Source organism: Drosophila albomicans, chromosome 2R (genome assembly GCF_009650485.2).
Source record: "Drosophila albomicans strain 15112-1751.03 chromosome 2R, ASM965048v2, whole genome shotgun sequence".
NCBI classification, from domain to species: Eukaryota; Metazoa; Arthropoda; class Insecta; order Diptera; family Drosophilidae; genus Drosophila; species Drosophila albomicans.
Genome location: NC_047631.2, coordinates 5,532,440 through 5,556,404, shown reverse-complemented (window position 1 = coordinate 5,556,404; position 23,965 = coordinate 5,532,440). Strand labels below are relative to the sequence as shown.

General features: G+C 36.9%; 4 protein-coding genes across 10 annotated transcripts; 1 reads left to right on the top strand and 3 right to left on the bottom strand.

Moving 5' to 3' along the window:
* Window positions 1-543: 543 nt before the first annotated feature.
* LOC117574330 (protein Malvolio) lies at window positions 544-10,049 on the bottom strand. 4 transcript variants are annotated; one of them, XM_034258141.2, is made up of 12 exons: window positions 9,338-10,049; window positions 6,474-6,711; window positions 6,219-6,403; window positions 5,996-6,160; window positions 5,799-5,937; window positions 4,896-5,051; window positions 4,674-4,832; window positions 4,171-4,616; window positions 3,987-4,102; window positions 3,811-3,902; window positions 3,462-3,532; window positions 544-984 (listed from the first exon to the last, which is right to left on the bottom strand). In XM_034258141.2, the coding sequence occupies exons 2-12, from the start codon at window positions 6,708-6,710 to the stop codon at window positions 930-932; spliced, it is 1,821 nt and encodes a 606-aa protein (XP_034114032.1). In that variant the 5' UTR covers window position 6,711; window positions 9,338-10,049; the 3' UTR covers window positions 544-929. The 4 variants fall into 4 exon arrangements, with proteins under 4 accessions (XP_034114032.1, XP_034114030.2, XP_051863645.1 ...); XM_034258139.2 differs by lacking the exon at window positions 544-984 and adding an exon at window positions 1,312-1,666; XM_052007685.1 differs by lacking the exon at window positions 544-984 and adding an exon at window positions 2,625-2,646.
* Window positions 10,050-11,364: 1,315 nt separating this feature from the next.
* On the bottom strand, window positions 11,365-13,702 carry LOC117575318 (hematopoietic lineage cell-specific protein). Its single transcript, XM_034259474.2, has 5 exons — window positions 13,559-13,702; window positions 13,256-13,435; window positions 12,890-13,182; window positions 12,725-12,835; window positions 11,365-12,664 (listed from the first exon to the last, which is right to left on the bottom strand). The coding sequence occupies exons 2-5, from the start codon at window positions 13,417-13,419 to the stop codon at window positions 11,595-11,597; spliced, it is 1,638 nt and encodes a 545-aa protein (XP_034115365.1). The 5' UTR covers window positions 13,420-13,435; window positions 13,559-13,702; the 3' UTR covers window positions 11,365-11,594.
* An 881-nt stretch (window positions 13,703-14,583) lies between these two features.
* LOC117574002 (annexin B9) lies at window positions 14,584-20,433 on the top strand. 4 transcript variants are annotated; one of them, XM_034257568.2, is made up of 5 exons: window positions 14,584-14,719; window positions 17,151-17,225; window positions 17,623-18,331; window positions 18,414-18,595; window positions 20,269-20,433. In XM_034257568.2, exons 2-5 carry the CDS (start codon window positions 17,196-17,198, stop codon window positions 20,320-20,322), a joined length of 975 nt encoding a protein of 324 aa, XP_034113459.1. In that variant the 5' UTR covers window positions 14,584-14,719; window positions 17,151-17,195; the 3' UTR covers window positions 20,323-20,433. The 4 variants fall into 4 exon arrangements, with proteins under 4 accessions (XP_034113459.1, XP_034113458.1, XP_034113457.1 ...); XM_034257567.2 differs by lacking the exon at window positions 20,269-20,433 and adding an exon at window positions 19,820-20,096; XM_034257566.2 differs by lacking the exon at window positions 20,269-20,433 and adding an exon at window positions 19,049-19,568.
* On the bottom strand, window positions 20,070-23,295 carry LOC117574001 (uridine 5'-monophosphate synthase). Its single transcript, XM_034257565.2, has 3 exons — window positions 23,008-23,295; window positions 22,432-22,951; window positions 20,070-21,374 (listed from the first exon to the last, which is right to left on the bottom strand). Exons 1-3 carry the CDS (start codon window positions 23,158-23,160, stop codon window positions 20,563-20,565), a joined length of 1,485 nt encoding a protein of 494 aa, XP_034113456.1. The 5' UTR covers window positions 23,161-23,295; the 3' UTR covers window positions 20,070-20,562.
* Between the last annotated feature and the right edge of the window lie 670 nt (window positions 23,296-23,965).

The window sequence follows — 23,965 nt, the reverse complement described above, 5'->3', positions numbered from 1 at the left end:
ATATAAAAATTGTTGAGTATATTAATAATTCTATATTATTTAACTTAGCTCACGATGTAATTGCTTGAAAAACACTAGGAAAATGGTTTATTCTTTAAAATAAAAAACAATTTTTCAAATCTTTTTGCACTTATTTAATAATATTTATTTCATTTTATTTGCATCTTAATATAGGACAATAAATTGAATAAAAACAATTTTACGTAGATTCAAACGAGAAGTGTTGGAAAATGATCGATTAACTGATAAAACTGTGATTAAAACTTTTTATATGTATTATAAATAAAATATTGTACACATGAAATACTTTCGATAGCATATTAGGATCTTTAGACAATTTTTAAAAACATTTTACACGATTCAAAGATGTTGAATGTTCACAGCCTTATAACATAGTCACTATTACACACTAAACGTATAATTAGAATAGGCTATATTATGTTATAATTATTAATTACATTAGAGTTATTGGGACAACTCTCATATGTGTATGTTTATATTATAAAGTAGTATTTTCTTTCTATGAAATCCTTTTTTTTTGCCTTTTTGGTATACTCGCGGATCATGTTCAAATAACTTTGCTACAAAATTGTTACACTAATTCCAAAGATTTCTCTTGTAATTCCGGTCAGATAAAAACAACAATTCAAATGTTGCCATGAGGAACCCAAGGCGTACCCACGACCAAGTTGATGATATGATGAACAATGTACTGGAACCTGGCCAGCAGGAGCCGTTACAACATTTGATTGATTTCTCGCAGACGATTTGCTAGGGGAGTCTTGAAGCCAATGCTAGCTGATGACCACATGACCATTGCTTTGGCCTGTGGCACTATCAACATTGCTGCTGTGGCAATTCAGCTCATTGTTGTTGCTGGTAAAACAAATCTCTTCACTGCCATCGGAATCAGTGCAGAACAGTAATGGCTACGCATCCTCACCATCCATGATGTCAGCATCTGTGTCGGCATTGGTGGCAATTCTGTAAATGAAATATAGTTTGAGATGAGATGAAAGCGGTGAATAAATGATGGATGACCGAGTGTAAGTGTACATATTGTGTGTGTTCGTGAGGAATTGGGACTAGCAGTATATTTACTTAGCATGTTAAGAGGGGCCCACAATAACAAGATCTAATTTCTGCCAACACACAAACATTGATGACTACATTTTTTGTTAGGACATCCTAGATTTACCATTAGCATTAGTTTATTACAAAAAGAAATCAAATAAACAAACATCTATATCTAGAATCTACAATTAACAGGCAAGTGAATGGAAATAAAAGACAAGTCAGCATCCCACATCCTTAATAGGTACGCATCTATATTTTATTATCTTTATTGACATTGGGAAAGGAAATGATGCTATTGGGAGTTTTATTTATTTAACCTATACATACTTATATTAATGCATATACAGGTATATACAAAATTGCTTAAAGTGAGTACGTAAATTCTTTCGGTAAATACTTAATTAACATTTAACATTCAATTAGCTAGAGAATACATACAAGTACGAAGATCAAAAGAAATAAAAAAAATAGATTTTTATTATATACATTATTAATTTATATAAACGTGAAGAGGACTTAAGAATCGTCGACCCTTTGTGGATTATTAAAGGCATTTATCGAAATTCCATTATCATTCAGCGTCAGCTCACTGCGTGATCCACATGTGGTTGGTTGGTTAGGCGAGTCGTTGATTTGTTGGATTTCGTTGTTGTACCACAGAATGTTTTTGCCCCAGAAAAAGGCAACAAATTGGCGGCACGTGCAGCAACGGATTGTCAAGTTTAAATAAACAATTGGAAATTTTCAAATCGGTTTATTTTCTTAATTTCTTGTTTGTTTTTTACTGTGATGAGTAAAACTGTCAAAATGCTAATTTATTTTGTTGGCTTTTAAATTTTGGTTCAGTGCTCATATCAATTTTCATCTGATTTTTTGTTTAAAAATCTTTGCAAACTCTGAGCATTTTTTTGGATCTCGATTTTCTATGAGGCTCATGTCAATTGTAAACTTTTTTGAATTTGTACAATCGCCAAAATAAAACATTTGCAGTTTGTTGATTTTATTATTGAAGGTGTTGTTGTGTGTCAATTTTGAAATGTGAATTGTTTGTACAGTTTTTCATTAGGCCAAAAAGTATATTTGTGAAATATCAATCAATCCAAGACATTTGTGGTTTTAATAGTTTTGCAAATGTTTTTAAATTTTTCAAGTTGTTGCCAATGTCACGTGGAAGGGTTAGTGTATTTTTGCACACACGTTAGATACATAAAGTACAGAGTTAGGTGGAAAACAAATGTAGTAGTCGCAGACACATATAATAAAAGAGAATTTTCAACACAAAAATAAAAAACAGTTTGAAGAGTATTAGCAACAGTTGACCCGTTGATGTTAATTACGTAAACATTTATTATTCCTTAATTAACCGCTCCTAATGGATGAATATAATAATGGATGATCGAATCTTTATACCAGCGCAAAATGATACTGATAGTCCAATATAGTTGCAATCCCGATGCCAGCATATAATTCTTACTTAATACCATAAAATGTGAGACATCTCCATGGTCCGCAAAGTCAATTCCATTATCGGCTGCGGCAAAGTAATTGCTTAAGGTATCCACTTAAAAACTATTTCATGCGGCAAAAGATTGTCCAAAAAGGAAACACTTTTAAATGAAATGCTAATAAATGCAGAGTTTATTTATAGAACTAAGCGCCCTGACTTAAATTATTATACCATGCTTGATAATTACCATGTACAAGTAATATAAGACCATAATATAAATAGCATTATGACTTACCATACTTACTTATAAATAGATTAAATGATATGAACTCAAACCTCTAAATTTACGCGGCTATAATAGGCATTATAAATTCTTATGATGTGTATCTAAGGATCCTACAATTATTTCATTGTTTATGGAATTGTTAGTGTTGTTAGGCGCGTGATTTAGTGTTAATATCACAAAAGTGTGGGGTCTCCTGTAAGAGCTAAGTAAATGGTAAGCCTAATAATTCAAATTGAATCACTGAGCCACCTTTTCCGAAACAGTATCGAGACCTTTGGCAGTGTTAGTGTTATCGCCTACAACTAAGGTAACATCACTGTGAATAATTGAAAGAAGAGCATAGCAATACGTTTTGGATTAAGTATTAGTAAATGAGAATTAAACGAAGATAACCGGATGGTACGAAGAGTAGAATAGGTAGAAGATTAGTAGTAGATTAGTAGATTAAAGAGGACAGCATAATAGTTGCAGACAGCATCAAGAGTGCTGGGGAAGTAAAGGCAGTTGATAGTTACAGATAGATACTAAATAGATACTTCAGTTAGTTTACCATATACGTAGACAGTTAAAGAGATCGGAGTGTTTAGTGTGCATTGATGTGAATGTGTGTTGTAAATGTTATGGTTACATACGAACTAAGCTTCGACATACCTGGCATATGTTGAGTTGGCGTTCTTTATAGAAAAGCTATTCTGGCTTGGCAACACGAAACGTTGGACCCACTGTAAATAAGTAGAATAATACGTTAGGCACTTGTAGGTGATATTGTCTTGATTTTTACTACAAAGTATGATATTTAAAGCCACCCACTCTGAATGCAAACAGTCACGTAAAATGATAAAGTCTTGTTCGTCTTAACGGTTCGCCATTTCAATTTATGACAGACTACTTAATGCCAAAAACTGGCTACTGTCACGGCTATCGATAAGTGCCCCCGACTTCTCGGTACGTGACGCATATATTGCGGTAGGAAAACGATGGACGCGACCATAACACTTACCCGACTATTCATCAGACGCTTGTTGCCCATGCAGGCGGCCATGTGTATCACAAGATATATATTAAACAGTATGTATAATACAGCAAATATGCCTGAAATTTAAAAATAAAAGAGAATGCCGTTTATCAATCTGCGCAATCAGCAACAAACAGCGAAATGCGATATGCGAAACTTACAGACGAGTGCTAACAGGCCGCCTTCAATGTTCAGCGCTTCCACTTGGGCGACCACAAAGTATAAATTAACGCCAATAACCACAATTGTGAGCAATATGGAAACGATTTTGTTGCCGCTGTAATTGAAATGGCAACAGTATGCATTATTGTTTAAATACGCATTAGAAATCATTCTCATACTTACAGTCCATTGACAAACTCGCCCATGATGGCTGCACTTGAGGTGAATGCTATGGTGGGTATTGCAGCGAATGGCAGCTGCAACGACATGACCGCATTCAATATGTCATTCATATTGGTTAGGTCTTCCATTTTGCTGAACATGGCTAGACAAAAGGTGGGAATGATGGCAATGCACCGCGTGACCAGCACGCGACACCAGCGTGGCCATTGCAGATTGAGGAAACCCTCCATTGAGAACTGTCCAGCATAAGTGCCAGTCATTGTGGAGCTCTGGCCAGCGGCCAAGATACCAACGCCCCATATGTACATGGCAGCAGCTCCAAATGTGCAGCCCAAGAACAGACCGCCTTTGTACAGATCCGCATTAATAATATCATTTCCGTGATTATTGTCAGTAAAGGACAATTTGGCGTCCTCGTACATAGTTTGGTTAGCACAGATATCCAGCTAAAGTCAAGTAAAATTAGCAAGTGTTTTAGAATGACGAACAGATCAGATACTCACCACATCTTGATTGGTTTTGCCATACATGCCATGGGCAAAGACAGCGACAACAAACAGATTGATGATAAAGGAGACAAACAAGGCAATCGAGGCTTCAATGAAGAAATAGAAATTCGCTTCGCTCACTTTCTTTGGCTGGCGACGATCCACATCGCGAGACTGCAAATGTAGATATTAATTGGAATTATCTCTAACAATACAATATTTGTATGTTTATCTTACCTTCACCAAGGCAGAGTGCAAATACAGATTGTGTGGCATAATAACAGCACCAACCACGCCCACCGCCTGCAGCAACACATCCGAATTGCAATCGGAGCACCATGGTATAAACATGCCCTTCATAACATCTCCTTGATTGGGTGCTGAGACAATATACTGCGAATATGCAAAACAAATAATAATTACAATTAGTAATGAAAATGGTTTTCAAAGTCACATCATTAAAGTACAATATGGTATATAATCAAATGACTACCCTTAAGCCCCGAAGTAAATCCCACACCTTTATATTGAATTACGATTACAATGCTATTAACAATCTTTGCAGGACAAAATTCTAGTGATTGTAAACATTTTTGATCAAATAGATTCTGAAAGATTTGTTGCACTGCATTTTATCTAATCATTGCAGTGCGCCAACACACCAATTACGAGAAACAAGCGCTACAAAAAGACAGTTGAACAAACAGTTTCCGCATTCGCGGAATCATCTCGAAAACAAATGTCAACGTGAAGGCAAGCTGCACTCAAGTATGATTGATTATGAGATACTCTGCATGTGAAACGTATTCAATGACTATATATTTGTGACTTCACTATTCACTAATTATACCACCCCTTTAAGTCGATTACTATCAAATAAAAAGTCATATCATTAGTTACCGAGAACGGGAATGTAAAACGCCCCCGACAGACGCTCATAACAATTGACAATTTATGACAACAGACAAAAATAAAATTGTTTTATAAGTGCAGGCAAAACAATTGTTTCGCCTTTTTATTATTTCAGTAAACGTAGACTGAAAAAATTATCCAAATAATACTATTTATTTTTGGAAGGCAGATACTAGGGGAATTTTCTGGGGGTATTTTTCTAAACTGTACAAATATAATAAGGCTTACCTCATAGCCGAACGTGACGGCCATAACAGTGATTAAGAAACCAAATAGGAACTCCAGCTTACGCAATCCATACTTATCCAAAAATAGGAACGTAAATGTATCGACAATGGTGATCAGAACTCCACCCCACAAAGGCACACTTTGGGATAAGCACAAATGAGCAATGGGTATTATTTGTAATTAGCATCTAAACTTACACTTTATTGGATAAAAGATATATGGCAATGGCTGTTCCAATAACCTCCTGCATGTCAGAGCCAATAATGGCAATCTCAATCATAATCCAGAGTATCCAGCGCGGCAAGCGTTTATACTGGCGATAGCACATCTCGGCAAGATGCAGACCTGTTACGACGCCCAATCTAAGAAGGCAGATACATAAAATATAGAGCTTCACAATATATCGAAAATACAACTCACCTTGCAGCCAAGCGTTGCATAAGTAGACCCAAGACAGTGGCCCATAAGAGAACCCACAGAATTTTGTATTTGGCTGCTGCGCCCGATTGCAAATCGGATTCAATATTGCCCGGATCTAGATACGCAATAGACATGAGAAAACCGGGTCCCGTGAAGGCCCACAGCTTGCGAAAACTGAAACCGATCTGCGTATTGTATTGAGAAATTGTTAATCAATTGATGCTGCACTTAATTAAATTATTCAAATCAACTCACATTTGTGCGATCATCATCAGGTATGAGCACCTTCTCATCACTAAAATACGCCTGTTTCGAGGGTTTCAGATATGTTGTTTCATTCAACATCTGTTGATGCATTTGCGTGCTATGACTAGGACCATCGCCAGCTGTGCTCCCTCTGGCGCTGCCGTTTCCCGAACCGGATGCCTGATCATCTCCAGCGCTGCCGGCTCCAGGCTCGATTTTATTGTGATATCCCTCATTTAACGACATGCTGAAAAATCAAAAAATTATTGTTAATTAACACTAGCAACACTTTATAGTAATACTTTTATGCAAGATGTGCGTGACAATCAATTGTAAAACAATTCAATTTGTACTTTGAAATTGAAATCGGAAACCGAATACAACGAATTGTCTCTATATTTGTGTTTGTAACGCAGCGAGAGCTCAGCACGTGATACTTTTGACTCAAAGGCAAAGCAGTTATCACAATTCAGACGATTGTTTATCACAAATGAAATGTTGATTAACTTTTTTTTGCTATACGACTGTTGTGACAACATTTACAGATGTATAATTTGCACATAATTCAAATTTATTGTGTCAGTTCACATTGTACTCTGTTATTTCAATTATGAAAATATATTATTATGTTATTTGCAAAAAACCCATAATTTTGTTATTATCTTCATTATATATGTATGTATGTAATAAGAGCTAGCAGATATAATTAGAATGGAAGCCGGAGTGCAAAATAAAATTCCCTAGAATTCATAGCTGATTTTTCTGCATATCTGGCGGATTCGTCAGACTTTGTTTTTGATAACTTTAACTGTAAGTTAGCGGAGAAAAATAACCATCATATCGGCTGTTATTATATAAAATGTATGTTTCATAGAATATATCATGAAATGCTGTTGTCAACGAATTAACTTCATACGCAAAGCGTGAATAAATCAAATGTGTCCGTCAGCGGCAATTGTCCGCTCTCAGAGCTTCCACTGTAATTCACATAATAAATTGATAACAATATGGTTTGCCTTGTTAGACGACTGTTCAATGCTCAAATACAATCTGCAGATGAATTTTAATGGTCTGTTGTTATTATTGTGATTTTATTATAAATAAATTTTGCTTATAAACAAAGCAATAAAAAAAGATGAAAAATTAAAAGTACTCGTAATACTATGTATGTACATATATAATTGGGAAATGTCTAAGCAAATAAAGAGCGACACACGTTTTAAAACATTTTAAACGTATTTAGCAAGTTGCGTTTTTGCAGAAAATTAAGGGTAATAACCTGCAACGTTAGCAAATATTTATTTACTTTTTATATATAAAATAATCGAGTCATTTATTTGTTCAATATGCTGCTTTAAAGTACGGATTGTATTGATGATTTCTTATATGTGTGTATTTTACTTGCACCGTGAAGCTCTTCGCATTGTAAGCGTGAATGAGGTATGAGGTAAAGTGGCAGCGGATCGCTTGGAAATACCGGTGTCTGGTTCACCTTGACAACGCAACACAACGCAACGCCGCTTTCCACATTAGTTCAGTAATGTTCAGATCTCTAACTGACTAAAGACCCCGAATCAAAATATGCTGCTGCCATATAGAGACTTTGATGTGCTCTTAATTGAGAATCGATTTTTATTTTATGGCAAGCTTAAAGAGTTCAATCTGCGACGGTTTCTTCAAGTTCTACGGAATGTTCGTCATACCATAAATATGAAATCTTGTTTATTCAGTTGGGGGAACAACAGTTAACACCTATCGCATTAACTGTGCCATACTTATCTGCCATATGTCTAGTTCCATATACATATCAGCTATGAAATCGTTAAGAAAAATACAGATGGCTCGTAAATAGCGATAATTGTTTTAACAAATATACCTTTAAAGATTTAAGTTTTATGAGCATATTTATAGCTTAAGTTTTGTTTGCTAATCTCTCGAATCTCTAGTTAACAATAAACTAAAATGTAGCTAAATTATTTGAGCTGCTGATCGCGACAATTTGAAAGACTATAAAGACTTTTCTCTAAGCAAAACATACATATGTAAATATAAATTTATGTTTATAAGCAAACGGTACTATGTGGTAAACTGCGCATTTAACGTACTATATTGCATTCTTTGTCCATCCAATTTGAAATATAAGATAAAAATGCGTCCACAGAATATTCTGCGGCGTAAAAATAAAATGGAAAAAAGCTTTTTTCAACAGCAAATTATTTATGGATACAAAAAAAAAAACAATAATTAAGTAACGCCCTTTACAACCTAAAAATCGAGAAGCAAAAAGTTATAATCTCAGGTAATTAAATTGATAGTTATTTCCTGGGCACATGAGAACTAACTGTATTTGAACTTTAAACAATAATAGAAAATGATACCATCGAAGTGCGCTAAATTAAAGCATTTCAGATGTGACTTTTTCATGCATATTCCATAAATAATGCAGCTAATTAACTTGATTCATTTGAGAATTGTTTTCTATTGTTTGAAAATGATATTGCATATTGGATCATTGCTTATCGACAATGTATTATTGAACAATTTCAAGTGACGATTACTTGGCAACAATTCGCCCGCCACAACAGAGGAAAAGCTCCTGCCTCTACTCTCTCAATTATTCTCATTTTCTCTCTTTCTTTTGTGTAGTTCTATAGCACTCTTTTAGCCGGTGTGCGTGTGTGCTTGTGTTTTCGATTTTGGCGCACCTGTCTGCGCACTCACACTCTCTTACATATGTAAGCATGAAGAAAAAAAACAAAATCTACACAAAATAACACATTAAAATAATGTCTTTCTAGTTCGTTCAATTGCAGATTACAAATGATTAACGATAATTAGTTAGCAATTAAGTTAAACAAACATATTTCACGTACTTTTAACAGCTCGACGATTGCAGGCGACCGTAAAATTAAAAAATGTAAACTGTTTCCAATGCACAGTGAGGCGAAATCGTTGACGATTGAAGATTTTGTTAAAATAAATTTATCACACAAGTACGAGGAGAAAACGAAACTAAACTGCACACGCAATAGCCTTTAGGCATACTATGTATATACATATATTATAAATGCATCGCGTTATATACGTAATTCCTTTGTTGAACCAATTACACGACGTTCGGTGACGTTGACCGTTCGGTTCAACTTTTTTTGGACGACTTTCCAGCGTCGTCAGTGCTTGAGCATCGTCTGCCACACACTATTCACAATTGTCAATGTTTTGCGAGTTATTGCCTTCAATCAAATCGCACGCGCGTCGTTCAATTTAGCAAACACCCGTGTCACGTTTAGATAGATGTTTGTTTTTATTTTACTTTGTATTTAATTTTGCTGAGCAATATTGTGATTGTTGCTTCTTCTTTGTGAATATACCCCAGATGCTTTCTTTTTCATTCGCACTCACGAGCAGCGCTATTTACCCCAAAACAGCTGTTTGAACGTTGAAGAAAAAATCCGACGTGGTATAGATTCGTTATCGATGTATCGATATTTTTCAATTCGCCCAAGCTATTTGCAACGAACAGCTGTTTTACTGTTAAGCGTCTTCTTCGAACGTTGTCGTTACGTTGGACGTCGAGTGACTGGCACTGATGGGGTTCGCCGCTATATATATATACAATAAAAATATTGCTAGTGAGCGCGTAATATCGCTCACCAGTCGTCGCACTGATAGTGTGGCGATGAGAGCAACAGCGACATTTTGATGTGGGATTTTCTGATAAAGCTGTAAGATCCAATATGTTCAACACAGCACGCCCGGTTAGAAGGACAATAAAAAAAAAACATATTTTGTACGTACATATGTACGTTGAGTATTGTCAAAACTGCTTAACGTACCACTGATAGTTATCATGCCGGCATTGCCGTTATCTGCTCAGCAAAATTGGTATTCATGGCAATCGCTCCCAACACGATTGTCTGGGGTTCTCTTCTATGATAGTGTATCTTGCCGATGTATTGGCGAGCACATATTTGTATTGCATGTATGAAAATGTACATTCGCTCATCTATCTGAACGGTACACAATCATTTTGACAGACAACGCGAATCGGTAAATCAAACGTTGTTCGCTCCACGCACTTGTTATCATAAATCCAGTTAACTACTTTGGCTTAAGAGCTAACAGATATTTTTAATGACAATTTTGAGATCGTAGACTTATTGATTGATATGAAGACGACTCTGACGGGGGTCACCTCAATTTTAATGAAAAGTCTTTGATATTTAAAGTCACGAGATATGTTTAAAGCCTTACTATAAATATTTACAAAAAAAAAAAAAATATAAGCAAAAAATGTACAGTCATATGTTTCTTTATCAACTGGAAATACGATCCAACAAAGTAAATGATTCATTTGCATTACAACTGATAATCCACGCAAAAAGGAAATACTACCATACCATTCTAAGATTACAAGTAATTTACATAAACATATACAAATACATATATACATATGTACATTCATACGTTTGTATGAGAAATATAAGATTATGATTCGGGAAATCCCAAAAGAATTCACAGAATAATTAAAATAACTAGCAAGGATTGCTTTCTGGTAAACACGGTGATATATTTTTGTATTCTTCATTTTAAGAATATAAATAATATACAAATGAATACTTCTAAATATAGTTTTGAATATATTTTTATTAAGATTTTCTTTATCAAAAGAACAGACTGTTTTCATTGCCTTTAACATTTTTGAAAACATTTATAAACTTTATACAAGTGTTCTCACTTTTGACACAATAACTTTAAGTTTAACAAATATATTTTCGGACAATAGAAAACAAATGCAATTACAATTAGTCATTTTGCACAATCAAGTATTAAAATGTTTACGTAATAATTGGTTATAAATAGTAAAATATATTTTTAAACAAAATAAAATCTTAGAAACAAGAATCGAATGTAAATTTCAATTTTTTAAATCGAATATGAATGATGTAAATAAAATGGAATAATATAATTATTGCGTGTGACGATGTAATGTAACAAATTACAATAATGTTAACGTTTCTTCGTTGTAAGTAGAAATAAATGTTGAGCATGACTTTTATATAATGGTGAATTATGTGACTCAGAATAAAATTGTTCACATCATAAGTTCGTTTATGACATTATCAGAAATTAAGAAGTTTGATTAATAACTTGCACATAATTTGCCGGGAAGAGACCATAACGGTTTTTGCACAGACCTCGCCACCAACCATCATCGATTTTCTCAATATGAGTGACCACATCATCAGGGTCAAACGATATCTCATCATCGTCAGCTGCCTGATAATCGTAGAGAGCAATTGCATGCGTGCCAGTATCCTCCAGATAATCGGCCAAGTTGTCCGAATTGGCGTAGATGGCCTCCTCGTTGCCATTGGCAGCTGCTGCTGCGGTTGGAGTTGGCGAGACTGATGCTGGCAATGGAGATGCAGCCTTCAGTTCTGCTTGGTTTTGATACAGCGGCTCAGCTTCAGGTTCTGGCACCGGCTCAGGTTGTTTTTCTGGTTGTGGCTGTTGAACCGGCTCCGGTTCCGGTTCAGCCGCAGGGACATGAGCCGGCGATTGTGGCTCGCTTGAAGGGGGAGTGGCAACAGTCTCAATCTCAATTTGTGGCACAACATCAGGTGGTGCAGTAACTTTTGGAGTTGGACCGACGACTTCTTTAACGACGACTGGAGGTGGCGTGACGGACTTCGGCTGCTCAACCACAGCAGGTTCGCTGAGCGCTGGTTCCTTGGGTATGACAATGGGATCCTTACGGGCCGGAGGAGTCTCTGTCACTGGCGACTGCATTTGATTGAACGCACTAATGGCATTGCCAATGCCTCCGGAACGACCTGTTTGTATTGCCGTGCGACTTCCTTTCACGGGAGCCGTACGTGCTTCCTCTGCGGAAGGTAATGGCGTATTTTCAACAACTGTTTGCTTGGCTGCCTCCTCCCGATCCCGTTTATCCTTGGCCTCACGCAAGCGCTTTTGTTCCTCCGCACGCTTGCGGGATTCCTCCTCAGAGTTCTTAGCCAAATTTTCAAATTTGGCACGCAAGTTGGAGGGCTTAGCACCCTCAATGACGGGCTTGACTTTATGATCCACCTGACTGGCGTGCTTTTGCGGTTTCTCAATATGATCCCAGCCGACAGCAGATTTATCCTTACGATCTTCCTGTACGCCAAACTTGCCGCCAAACCCTTTGGAATAATCTGTAAACCAGAGTCGATTTAGTCTTGTATTTTCTATGACGGTGCTATTTCTATCCTTACCCTTTTGCGACTCGTGTTTCTCAACCTTCTCAATGTGATCCCAGCCCAAAGCAGATTTGTCCTTGCGATCTTCCTGCACTCCAAATTTGCCACCGAAACCCTTGGAATAATCTATAAATGATTTCTTAAAAGCTAATCGTTGAGGGATTCTCATTCATTTCTTACCCTTCTGCGACTCATGTTTCTCCACTTTTTCAATATGATCCCAGCCAACAGCAGATTTGTCCACACGATTCGTTTGCACACCGTATTTGCCACCGAAACCCTCACTGTAATCTCTTTGCGATGCATGCTTGTCCACCTTGCCCTGATAGTCGTGCCCCACCGCTGACTTGTCCATACGATCCTTCTCTACACCGAATTTGCCACCGTATCCATATCCAGCATTTTGATCCTTCAATAATTGCTTTTTCTTGTCCAAATCGGATTTCTCAGTCTCCTCCCGCAGCTTGTCCATGCTGTTATTCGAACAATAAACCAAGAAAAAACGTAACACTCATCAAGAATGATGACCCCAAATAGGTGACTCACTCAATGGCTCCGCCTCCGTCACGACCGCTGCCATCAATGGTTTTGGAGCCCCAGCGCTGCTCTTGTTCGCTAACATCGTTGACAAAATCAGGATCCGTCTCCCAGTCATCGTCTTCGGCCGCATTAGTGGCCTGTATTTGGTGACCGGCAGTTGCTTTCCACATACTGAGGTTTTCTTATCTGCATTCAACATTGGAGCCAAAGATAAAAACAATGACAGGTTTCTTTTCGTCGGAATTTATTGATAGCGAAGGGAGGGGCCCATTCGCCGAACAGAAATGGTCATATTTTGATCATACTTACACTCTCTAATAGGATTTTAAGCGATAAATTTTCTTATTTAAAAATTATCTAAATAATCTAAAACACTATGTATACACCGCAAATGAGTAACACAATTAATTTAAGTGCAATGTTCGGAAGAATTGTTGTTAATGAACGGCAGGCAGCGTGACCGTCAATCGAATCTTAAAATGTACTATTTTATGACAAAAATATACCACACAATCACTTTTGTGGTCAATGCCGTATATAATATTGAAGGCAAAGCAAATCTGTTTAAACATTAAAATATTGCTGCTGTTAAAAAATATAACATCCACTTTTACAAACATTTTCTTTAATTTATTCTTCAGTATATTGGATTTCAAAAAGTACATAACAGTAAAATATGTTGCACAATCTGTCTGGCAGCACCCAAAATCAACAAGTGTTGAGTAACTATTCAATTCAAGCAAAACCTTAACGGTTTGTAAGAAAAAATGGTACATTTTGTTTTGTTGTTACTTATTTAAATACTTAATATAATATCAAATTAATTTTATCTCGACATGTCTATTACCTATGATAGTTAACTTCATCAGCCAGCTTCTAAAATCGGTGATTCATATCTTTAAAAATGTGCCTTGCATAGGTAAATACGAGTACAACGTACGTCATAAAAACTCTCAAGTAGAGATCAAACAAAACACAGATAAGAGAGCGAGCTTCGCAATTTTCAACTTTACACATACAACATATTTGTATGAGTGAGCAAGCTTTCCACAAGAAACTAATTCCAGTGTTACGTCGCCAACTGCGACAATAGCTCTCTGAGAGTTACATTGGTTGGTAGGGATGGAGTATGTGGCAGAGTTTGATACATTTACATGAACAATAAAAAATATGATATTTTATAAATAAATAAAAAATAAAATGATTTACATGAATATAAAACTCTTAAAAAATATACATTTGCATTGAGAATCAGCTTTACCAATTTCTGCCGTTCCGCTTCTGAATGTTGAAGCCCTGCTAACGCCTCCTCAGAAACAACACCCATTACTCTCTTGCTTTCGCTCCCGAGAGCGCACCGACTACACCGGCATTCTGCAGCGCATATAAAACAAAACGACGAGCGCAACCCGCTTTTAGTATTTAATTCGTATCGGTCAGAGTCCCAGCATTGTTCAGCGGAACACTTTTGTACGTATTGTGAGAATATCACTTGGTAAATTTTTCGAATACCTCTCTAGTTTGTATTTTGTTTATTTTCGTTGTGCTTTCTCATACCCTCTTAATTACATACATACATACATTTGCAAGTAAATACAAATGCCACACGTACACTTGTGTCCGATGAGGCCACAAAAAACCAAATTATGTGAAAAGTAATCAGAAGTGCAAACAAAGTGTATAAAAAAACAGAAAAGAAATTTCCTATTATAATTTTTGGGCGCGGCAGTGGGAGAGTATTATTAAATTATATGCGTATCAATTGTTTGCTTGATTTCAATAACACAATTCACTTCAAAGTTCTTTTGAATGTACGTTGTCAAAATTGTAGAAATTCAAAAGATGACATCATCAATGTTCAAATGAAGCTGCATAAAAACTTTATGGTGCGCTCTCTCAGCGCTCTTTCTATCTTTTTCTGATTCGCAGCCGCGTGTGACTTTTCCAGTCAAAGTTTCAAAGCTCACAAATTGTCTATATGTACATATTGTAAATACCTACATATATTGTAGTACACTCACACATATAAACCTGCCAAATAAGATTTTATTTGTTAGTCAGCGGCAATTTGTACTCTGCGCTCCATCTTCTCTAAGTATCTCTATAAGTAATATGCACTTAAGTTGCTATCTCGATTGCTGCTCTTTCAATCAAATGAATTACTGCCAGCAAATCTGTGGTGATTACAGTAGACACTGTTCCATATTCAACACAACAGCATTCCGCATTAAAATGTAGTTACAAATATAATTGCCAGCCCACATTTCCAGGGTGTGTCATCAAGGTTTCAGAATAATCACACAATTTTTTAAAAATGCACAATACACAGCACTTCAAGGGTACAGTCAGTCTCGTTTAAAATATTAAAGTGCTTGGAAAAGTTCAAACAAACAAGTATTTTTATGCAACTTCGTTTCGAATTTATTTTATGTCACGCGCATTATCTTAAATAAGATACAAGAATAACTAGAAAGACAATAAAACCGCATCTGAATTTCTTAAAAATTCTTTGGAAACATCCGTACTTTCAATACAATTCTATTTATAGTACATCATAAAGATAAGCTCTGCTTAGCATTGTGGCTAGCTTAAAACTTTCTAGATCTTCCAGTTTCTTTTTCCACTAAAAAGTTTGCACGACAATGAATATTATTAGTATGCTGCGATTGACATCACTGATGATACGGTCTTGAAAATCAGCTCAACAGTGATTATTTTCTCAATGATTCACAATCAGTGTCTCACAATTAGAAGTGTAACTGATTCTTCATCTATTTATAGATACTTCATTTGCATTCCGTACACAGAATTGTATTCTATGCACAGTTTTCTGGAATTAGAACAGCATTCCAGTAAATTTACTTGATTTTCTAGATGTTTGTCCACTTCCAAAATGTTCCGTTGCGTGCTGCGCACTATACAAAATAAGCTAATTTATAGCCTAAGAGAACCTACAAAAACAAAACTCTCCATGCCTGTGTATGTGAATCTATTCTACTTTGCCACATATTTCAACCGGTTTCAGCGATAACTTTTGGTAGTGCTACCTCTGCTTCAGAAATTTTGTTATTGCCTTGTTTTTGTTTAGTTATGTATGTGTTTATGCAGCTCTCTGAGGAGGCGTATTTGTATAGGTTTGGAACATAGCCACGTCATTTTTTCTCTTTTTTTTTGGTTTGTTGACTTTCTACGCTGTGGCGTAAAGAATTTTTATTCAAAATGTATCATTACGATATTAAAATATATTGATTATGGTTAATATTAACACACAAACAACAATAACTACAGAAATCATGCTTTAAAATCAACCCACTTGACATTGGGCGGCAATCCATAAGGGAATCAAAGTGCCCCTTTGTGTTTCAATATAGGATAAACTTGAAACTTATGAGCTCATCCAAAGTTCTGTAGCATGTAGTAATTACATCATAGTTTATTGGATCCACCTATATATAAAGCATACGCACCAGGGGCAACTCCCACAGCTGTAAGCTTATCAACAGACCAAGCCCAAGACGAAATAGTTAACTTTCACTTTTTACGCTGTGCGTTGAACTCAGCTAAAACAGCTGCTAAGTGAATTTAAAAACTCATAGTAAACTAGTCATTTTGTTTCCATGTTTTTGTCTCGCTTTCCCAACAACCTATTTTGTGGTTCATGGCGCCACAAATACTACGAGGCGTATACGTAATGACGCAGCGAGGAAACATGCCATGTTTCCCCATGCTTGATGATGTCATTTGGTCGGCAGGTTGCCACAACTTTTATAGACTGTGTGTCTGACCTTCCAACAGTCCGTCAGATTTCAAGCTAAAAAGCCTCTTCGTCTCATAATGTCTGGCTGTAATCAATTTAAGCCTTTATTAATTATACTATATATTTTTTGTTTCCTCTTTACAGATTTTTCTCAACTAGCAAACTAGAAAAACAATAAACACAACAAACATGAGCTCCGCCGAGTACTATCCATTCAAGGTAAGAACTGTGAACACTGATAGATGATTAATAATCTAAAGATTACAATTAGATAGTTGAGTGTAATCGGTTAATAATTCGAAATTAGACTTCATCAAATTTTAATCGATGTACTTCAAGTGCAATTTTGAAGTATTACTTATATTCGCTTATCACCCAAACTTAAGCGATAAAAAGTCATAGAGATGTGTGTGTAACTATAATATTTATTATAAACAAAAATTATATATAAATAAATTACCACACTCGTCATTTTGAGGAAGCTGAGTCAATGGAAACTACTTATAAAGTTGTACGTGATGACGATTATTCATGACTTACTCATGACTTTGCCACGAATTGAGCTATTTATATAGTACTTATGCATACTCATTTGCGGTTACTATTACTATTGCAGTGCAAGCCCACCGTTTACCCCGCTGATCCCTTTGACCCCATCGATGATGCCGCCATTCTGCGCAAAGCCATGAAGGGCTTCGGCACTGACGAGAAAGCCATCATTGAGATCTTGGCCCGTCGCGGCATTGTTCAGCGTCTGGAAATCGCCGAGGCCTTCAAGACTGCCTATGGCAAGGATCTGGTTTCGAACCTGAAGTCCGAGCTGGGTGGCAAGTTCGAGGATGTGATTGTGGCTCTGATGACACCACTGCCCCAATTCTACGCCCAGGAGCTGCGCGACGCTATCGCTGGCTTGGGCACCGACGAGGAGGCCATCATTGAGATTCTCTGCACTCTGTCCAACTATGGCATCAAGACCATCGCCCAGTTCTACGAGCAAGGCTTCAACAAGTCCCTCGAGCATGATCTGAAGGGTGACACCAGCGGTCACTTCAAGCGTCTGTGCGTCTCATTGGTCCAGGGCAATCGCGATGAGAACCAGGGTGTGGATGAGGCTGCTGCCGTTGCTGATGCCCAGGCTCTGATCGATGCTGGTGAGGGACAGTGGGGCACTGATGAGTCCGTCTTCAACTCGATTCTGATCACTCGCTCGTACCAGCAACTGCGCCAGATCTTCCTCGAGTACGAGAACTTGACTGGCAATGACATTGAGAAGGCGATCAAGCGTGAATTCAGCGGATCCGTCGAGAAGGGTTTCTTGGCTATCGGTAAGTTAATCACTCTGTTGGAATTTCAAACAAAAATGTACACAAATATTCATTGTTGTCCGCTCTATTCTACTATTCACAGTCAAGTGCTGCAAGTCCAAGATCGATTACTTCTCGGAGCGTCTGCACGATTCCATGGCCGGATTGGGCACCAAGGACAAGACGTTGATTCGCATCATCGTCAGCCGCTCTGAGATTGACTTGGGGGATATCAAGGAAGCATTCCAAAACAAATACGGCAAGAGCTTGGAGTCATGGATCAAGGTATTTTTGAACTTTTCTACGAAACTTAGCATGTTTCTAACGTTCCTGGTGTTGGACATTTTTAAATATTTTTTTCCCTTTTAACGTTTTCTAATATATTATTATGTGTTGCACACGTAGATTGATTGATGCACTCTTAGCATAATCTATCCCAACCCAATAATCATCCAACGTTATTTAACATTTTTTTTTAAAAAAAAGCTCGTTTTTAACAGCGCAAAAGTATCGATTTTCATTTGAGAAAGCTTCTTCTGCTAAGAAAACAATTTGGTAGAGTTCACACAGTTTGAATTTGATACATTTAATCAATATGTCCAAAATCCGCCTTAACGCAAACGAATTTACGAATTAACGAATTTGACACAATCGGCTAATCAGATCTGTTTGCTTATATGTATTATTCATAATTAGTGTGCCTAAAACATTAAAACATGCCAAATTCTATATTTTTAGGACGATACATCTGGCGATTACAAGCGTGCCCTATTGGCTATTGTTGAATTCTAAATGAACTCAATTATCCCAACAATACATTTTCACTGTCTCGTGTCTGTTCCATGGCTTAAGCTACTCTTTAAATAATATATACACAAATTGTACAAACGTTCGAATATCGAGTAATTAGTTATCAGTAAATACAAAAATATTTTGTACGTACATACATATGTAGTTATATACACAATATGATCTACAAATACAAGAGTTGAGCACTTTTAAAAGGCAAAACGCTGCGCATTTAATACCGTCAAAGTTACTGTCGCATCACATGTTAATTATACTATAATATATACAACTATGCACTCTCAATTCACACACTTAATCTCAATTTTAACATAACCTCAACTGTATGCTGTATATATAAATAATGTGTAGCATATGGTTTTGTTATTTTATCGCTCGAGTATCATTTATAATATTGTTAAAAACAAAAACAAATAAAACGCAACAATAAAAAAAAACCATCTCAAATTAAGCGCCATCGATTTGAATTTTGATTGCCGTTGCTAAAGCTGCATTTGCAAAAGCTTGCTTGCCATGTTACTAACAGTGCTCTGTTATCGCTTAACATAACTTTAACATATGGCTTTTGGTTACTTTATAACACTGAGTAACTATAATCAACAACACCATTTACGAAGATGTATACAAAGTAATGCGTTTAATGCTTTCTGCTCTTTTTACGCTTCTCTTCCATTCCCATCCATGCGTATACGCAATTTACAGGAGGATGCCAACTCTGAAATTGGATATTTACTTGAGACTCTCGTTGCGTGGTAGATGAGACCCGAAGTTATCCAGAAATAATGTTGAATGAACAAAAAAATGTGCAATTGTAAAATTTCAAATTAAGTTGCATTTTCGAGGATAACAAAAACAAACATACACTCTGAAATTATTTATGTTGTGATTTGCTAAATTTCCAGTAGATACTTACATTTGAAGTGCAGCTTCTATTCCATCATATATTTACACCTTTTTGCTATTTTTGCAATATTATTTATTATAACGTCTTTTATTTTGTATACATTTCCTGTAAATTATTTCACATACATAGTATTTTTGTTTGTGCTTGCTATTATTAACAAATAAAAAGTTTGCCAACGCCAAACGACGTTTGATCAGTTTCAAGTTTGCTCGCATCACAAAACATATTTTTTCCGTTTCAATTTCAGGATGATATATCTGGCGATTATAGCTACGTGTTGCAGTGTTTGGCCTCTTATTAAATCCAGGCATTACATTATCGATTTATAATGCATTAAACATTTCGTAAATTGTTGTATTTTTTGTAGCAATCTTTTTACCTTATTACATAAAACTGTTTTGAAATTTCCTAACTAATTGTGTTTTATATGGATACTGTGTGTTTCTAAAGACCAAACCCAAAATTCTTACAACTATTCATAATTCGGGAAGCGCAATACAATCAGAGGTAACTTGTACATCATCCATAATAAATGACACGCCTATTTGGCAATACGATCAGTGTAGGCCGCCCACAGGCGATCACGATAATTGATCGCCGCCTGTTCCACATTAGTGGCCTGCAAGATGCCGCGTCCGACGACGCCAATGTCAGCTCCACGCTCCTTGACCGCATTCTCAGGCGATTGATATTGCTGGCCCAGCTTATCGACGCTCTCGTCGATCTTGATGCCCGGCGTCAATTGCAGCAGTCCGGGGAAGGAGAAGCAATTAGCCGACTGGCAAACAATGCCGGCCACAAAGTCAACGTTGCTGCCCTCCGTGGCGATTTTGTTGCTATTCTCTTTGTACTTGTCATCGATCAGATTGCCACTTGAAGACATTTCAGCCAATAGAAAGACACCGCGTTCCTTGACAGCATCGTCTCCATCCAGTGCAGCCTTGAGACCCTGCACTATGCTGCGTCCAGGCAGCGTATGAGCAGTCACCAGATCGGCCCAGTTCGATATCTTGTAGACTCCTTTGCTGTACTGCAGCGAGACTGTGTTGCCTATGTCGACGAATTTGCGATCCTCCATGATCAGGAAATTGTGACGCGTAGCCAAGGCTTGAAGGTTACTAACGAAACTCTCACTGAAATCCTCCACAATGTCCACATGTGTCTTCAGCAAGCAGATGTATGGACCGCATTTGTCGGCTATGGCCAAAATCTCATCGGACTTTGTAAGATCGGCAGCCAGACAGAGATTCGTTTGCTTGGTGGCCATCAGATTGAAAAGTCGCTTTGCAATCGAACTCTTCGCCAAGTTGGCGCGACTCTCGTAGCTCAGTTTAGTGCGTGAAAATTCGTTTGCTGTCCAGAAAGATTTATTATTAGATTTAGCTTAAATTGACTAAGTGTAAATGTTTTTTTGTCGTTCAATTGAAAAATTCGGATTTTAGACCCATTCTAAATTTATTATAGGTACTTCTAATGATTCATTCAATTAGGAAATCTGCCACTATTGAATTATATGAATAGTCTTAGTCTTAGACAATGGAACTTTATTGACATCTATTTTTAAATTCGCATTTGGAGACAATGAAGTAAAGATCGAGTTAAATATTAAATTAATTCAATTATTCGTAAGCTGCAGTAAGTTGGTAATTTAAAGAACTTCCCCAAATAAATTAAAAAATTGAAATTTATTACAAATACTAATCAATCATTTAATGAGAAAATGGGCAGTTATGGAACATTCAATGTATTTACTGATAAGAAAGATAGTAAAATTTATCTACAATGAAGTTTGCTTTCAAATCATTCATTCATTTTAAAATTTGCGACGCATTGCACTTAATAATTTCCATCTAGACAATGATATATTTCAAAGTTCACATTTTACTTGTATATGATGTCCGACAGAAAATTAAGTAAAACACTACATTTCTTAAACAAACAAATCTAAGATAAGCAGTCATCAAACTATATCAATGGTTTCCGATTAGGACATAGCATTTTGAATCTATTTTTATGTTGACATTTAAAGCAATTTAAATTTATTAACAATACTAATACTAATCAGTCATTCCCATAAAACGAAGGGGCAGACAGATAGTCGACGAATAGTCCAATCAGATTGATCTACGGGCCATATACTTTATAGGACCACAATAAGCGATATGATTATCATGTTGAGCTATGCTAAATTAAGGCAAATTAGTGGATTTATAACCAAAATTGAGCAGACGAACTCGCAATGGGAGCAGTTCGCTTGCCTCTGTCTGGATCTAATCAAGTTCAGGGGGCTTTACTTAAATTAGCACGCGCATATAGAATGTATGTCTGCCTATGTGTGTCATGTTTTCATTATCGTTTCATATCTGAGGGCCAATGATAGAGAGAATGTGGTGTGTTTTGTGTCACTTACCTTCGCTGGGATTGCGCTTATCTCCACCACCTATAAACGAGCCATCACTGTTTATCTGCACCGCAGCAATATACTTGGCCACCGCATCCACAGTTGCCTTCTCCACTCGCCCCGCCTCATGCAGAGTGTTCAACAGGAACGAGAGCGTAAACAGCGAATGCATGCGAACGCCGTGCTTGGCAATGTTGCCTGCACCGCCTTGTTCTCGGTCTACGACCACAATGGCATCGGTGACCACAATGCCCTCGCTCTGCAGATCGCGCACCGTGTCCAGGACGCTGGAACCGGAGGTGACCACGTCCTCTACAATCAGACAGGTGTCGCCCGCCTGGTAGATGCCCTCGATGAGCTTCTTGGTGCCATAGGCCTTGGCCTCCTTGCGCCGGACTAACATTGGCGTCGACTGCTGCACTGAAACAATCGTGGCCAGCGGCAAAGCGGTGTAGGGAACCCCGCAGACGTGCTTGGCGTTCAGCTGCAGCTCCTTGATGTGCGCCACCAGCAAATCGGATACAGTTTGCTAGCAATAAAGGGTCATCAACATTTCTTCTTACGGCAGCTTGTATAGAAACTCACCATGACATCTGGATAGCTGACAATCACCCGTAAATCGAAGTAGACAGGCGAATTGATCCCGACTTTCATCTTAAAATCCCCGAATTTAAAGGCATTGATCTCAAAGAGTTTGAGCGCAAGCTCCTTTATTTGATCAGTGTTCTTGGCAAGCATGGTTTGGTTTGTTGTTAATACAATTTACGTAAATATTTAACCTAGACTTAAATCAATCACCACGTTTATTACACACGTGTAATCCGCGAGTCAAATTGAAAGCACGTCCGCCCGCCGCTAACAATCAACAAATAATAAAATCAGTGTTGGATTGCGGCGGGCATTGGAGCGGGTTGCTCAAATGGCACTGTTGACTTCTAAAACGGCTGTTAATTAACAGCCGAGATATGCACTTTGGCGCTGTTACCACTGTGTGCTTAGTTCTAGTATTTTTTTTAAATGTACCCTTCATTTTCCATAAACACATAAGCGCAGCTTCCATTTTGCAGCTAGATTTGGCCCTCTTAGAGGTTTTTCTCTACTGACAAGAAGCTATGAGCCACAAAAAAGCTTCCTTTAGGTTTTACTTATAATATTTTCCATAGTTATTTATATTTATTGTACAAATTTCGATTGGTTGATAATGGTTTACAAAGCTATCAAGACATTTAAAAAGTATTTAAATATCAGAAAAATTTAACTTCAATAATAGATTACTAAGGACTTACTTTACTGATTTTCGTACAAATGTACCAAAATGTAGAAACGGTGTTAAAAGCCGGAAACTTTTCCTAAAACTTATTGAAACATTCATTGATGTTTGTTTCTGCTACAAACCAATAAAGATTTCCCAATTTCGCATATGAAAAAAATAACAAACTAAATGCAAACAAATTGAATAATTAAACGTTCATCTTAGGTGATTATAATTTATTAGAATTTTTATTGACTTAAGGTATATATATATATATATATATAAATAAAA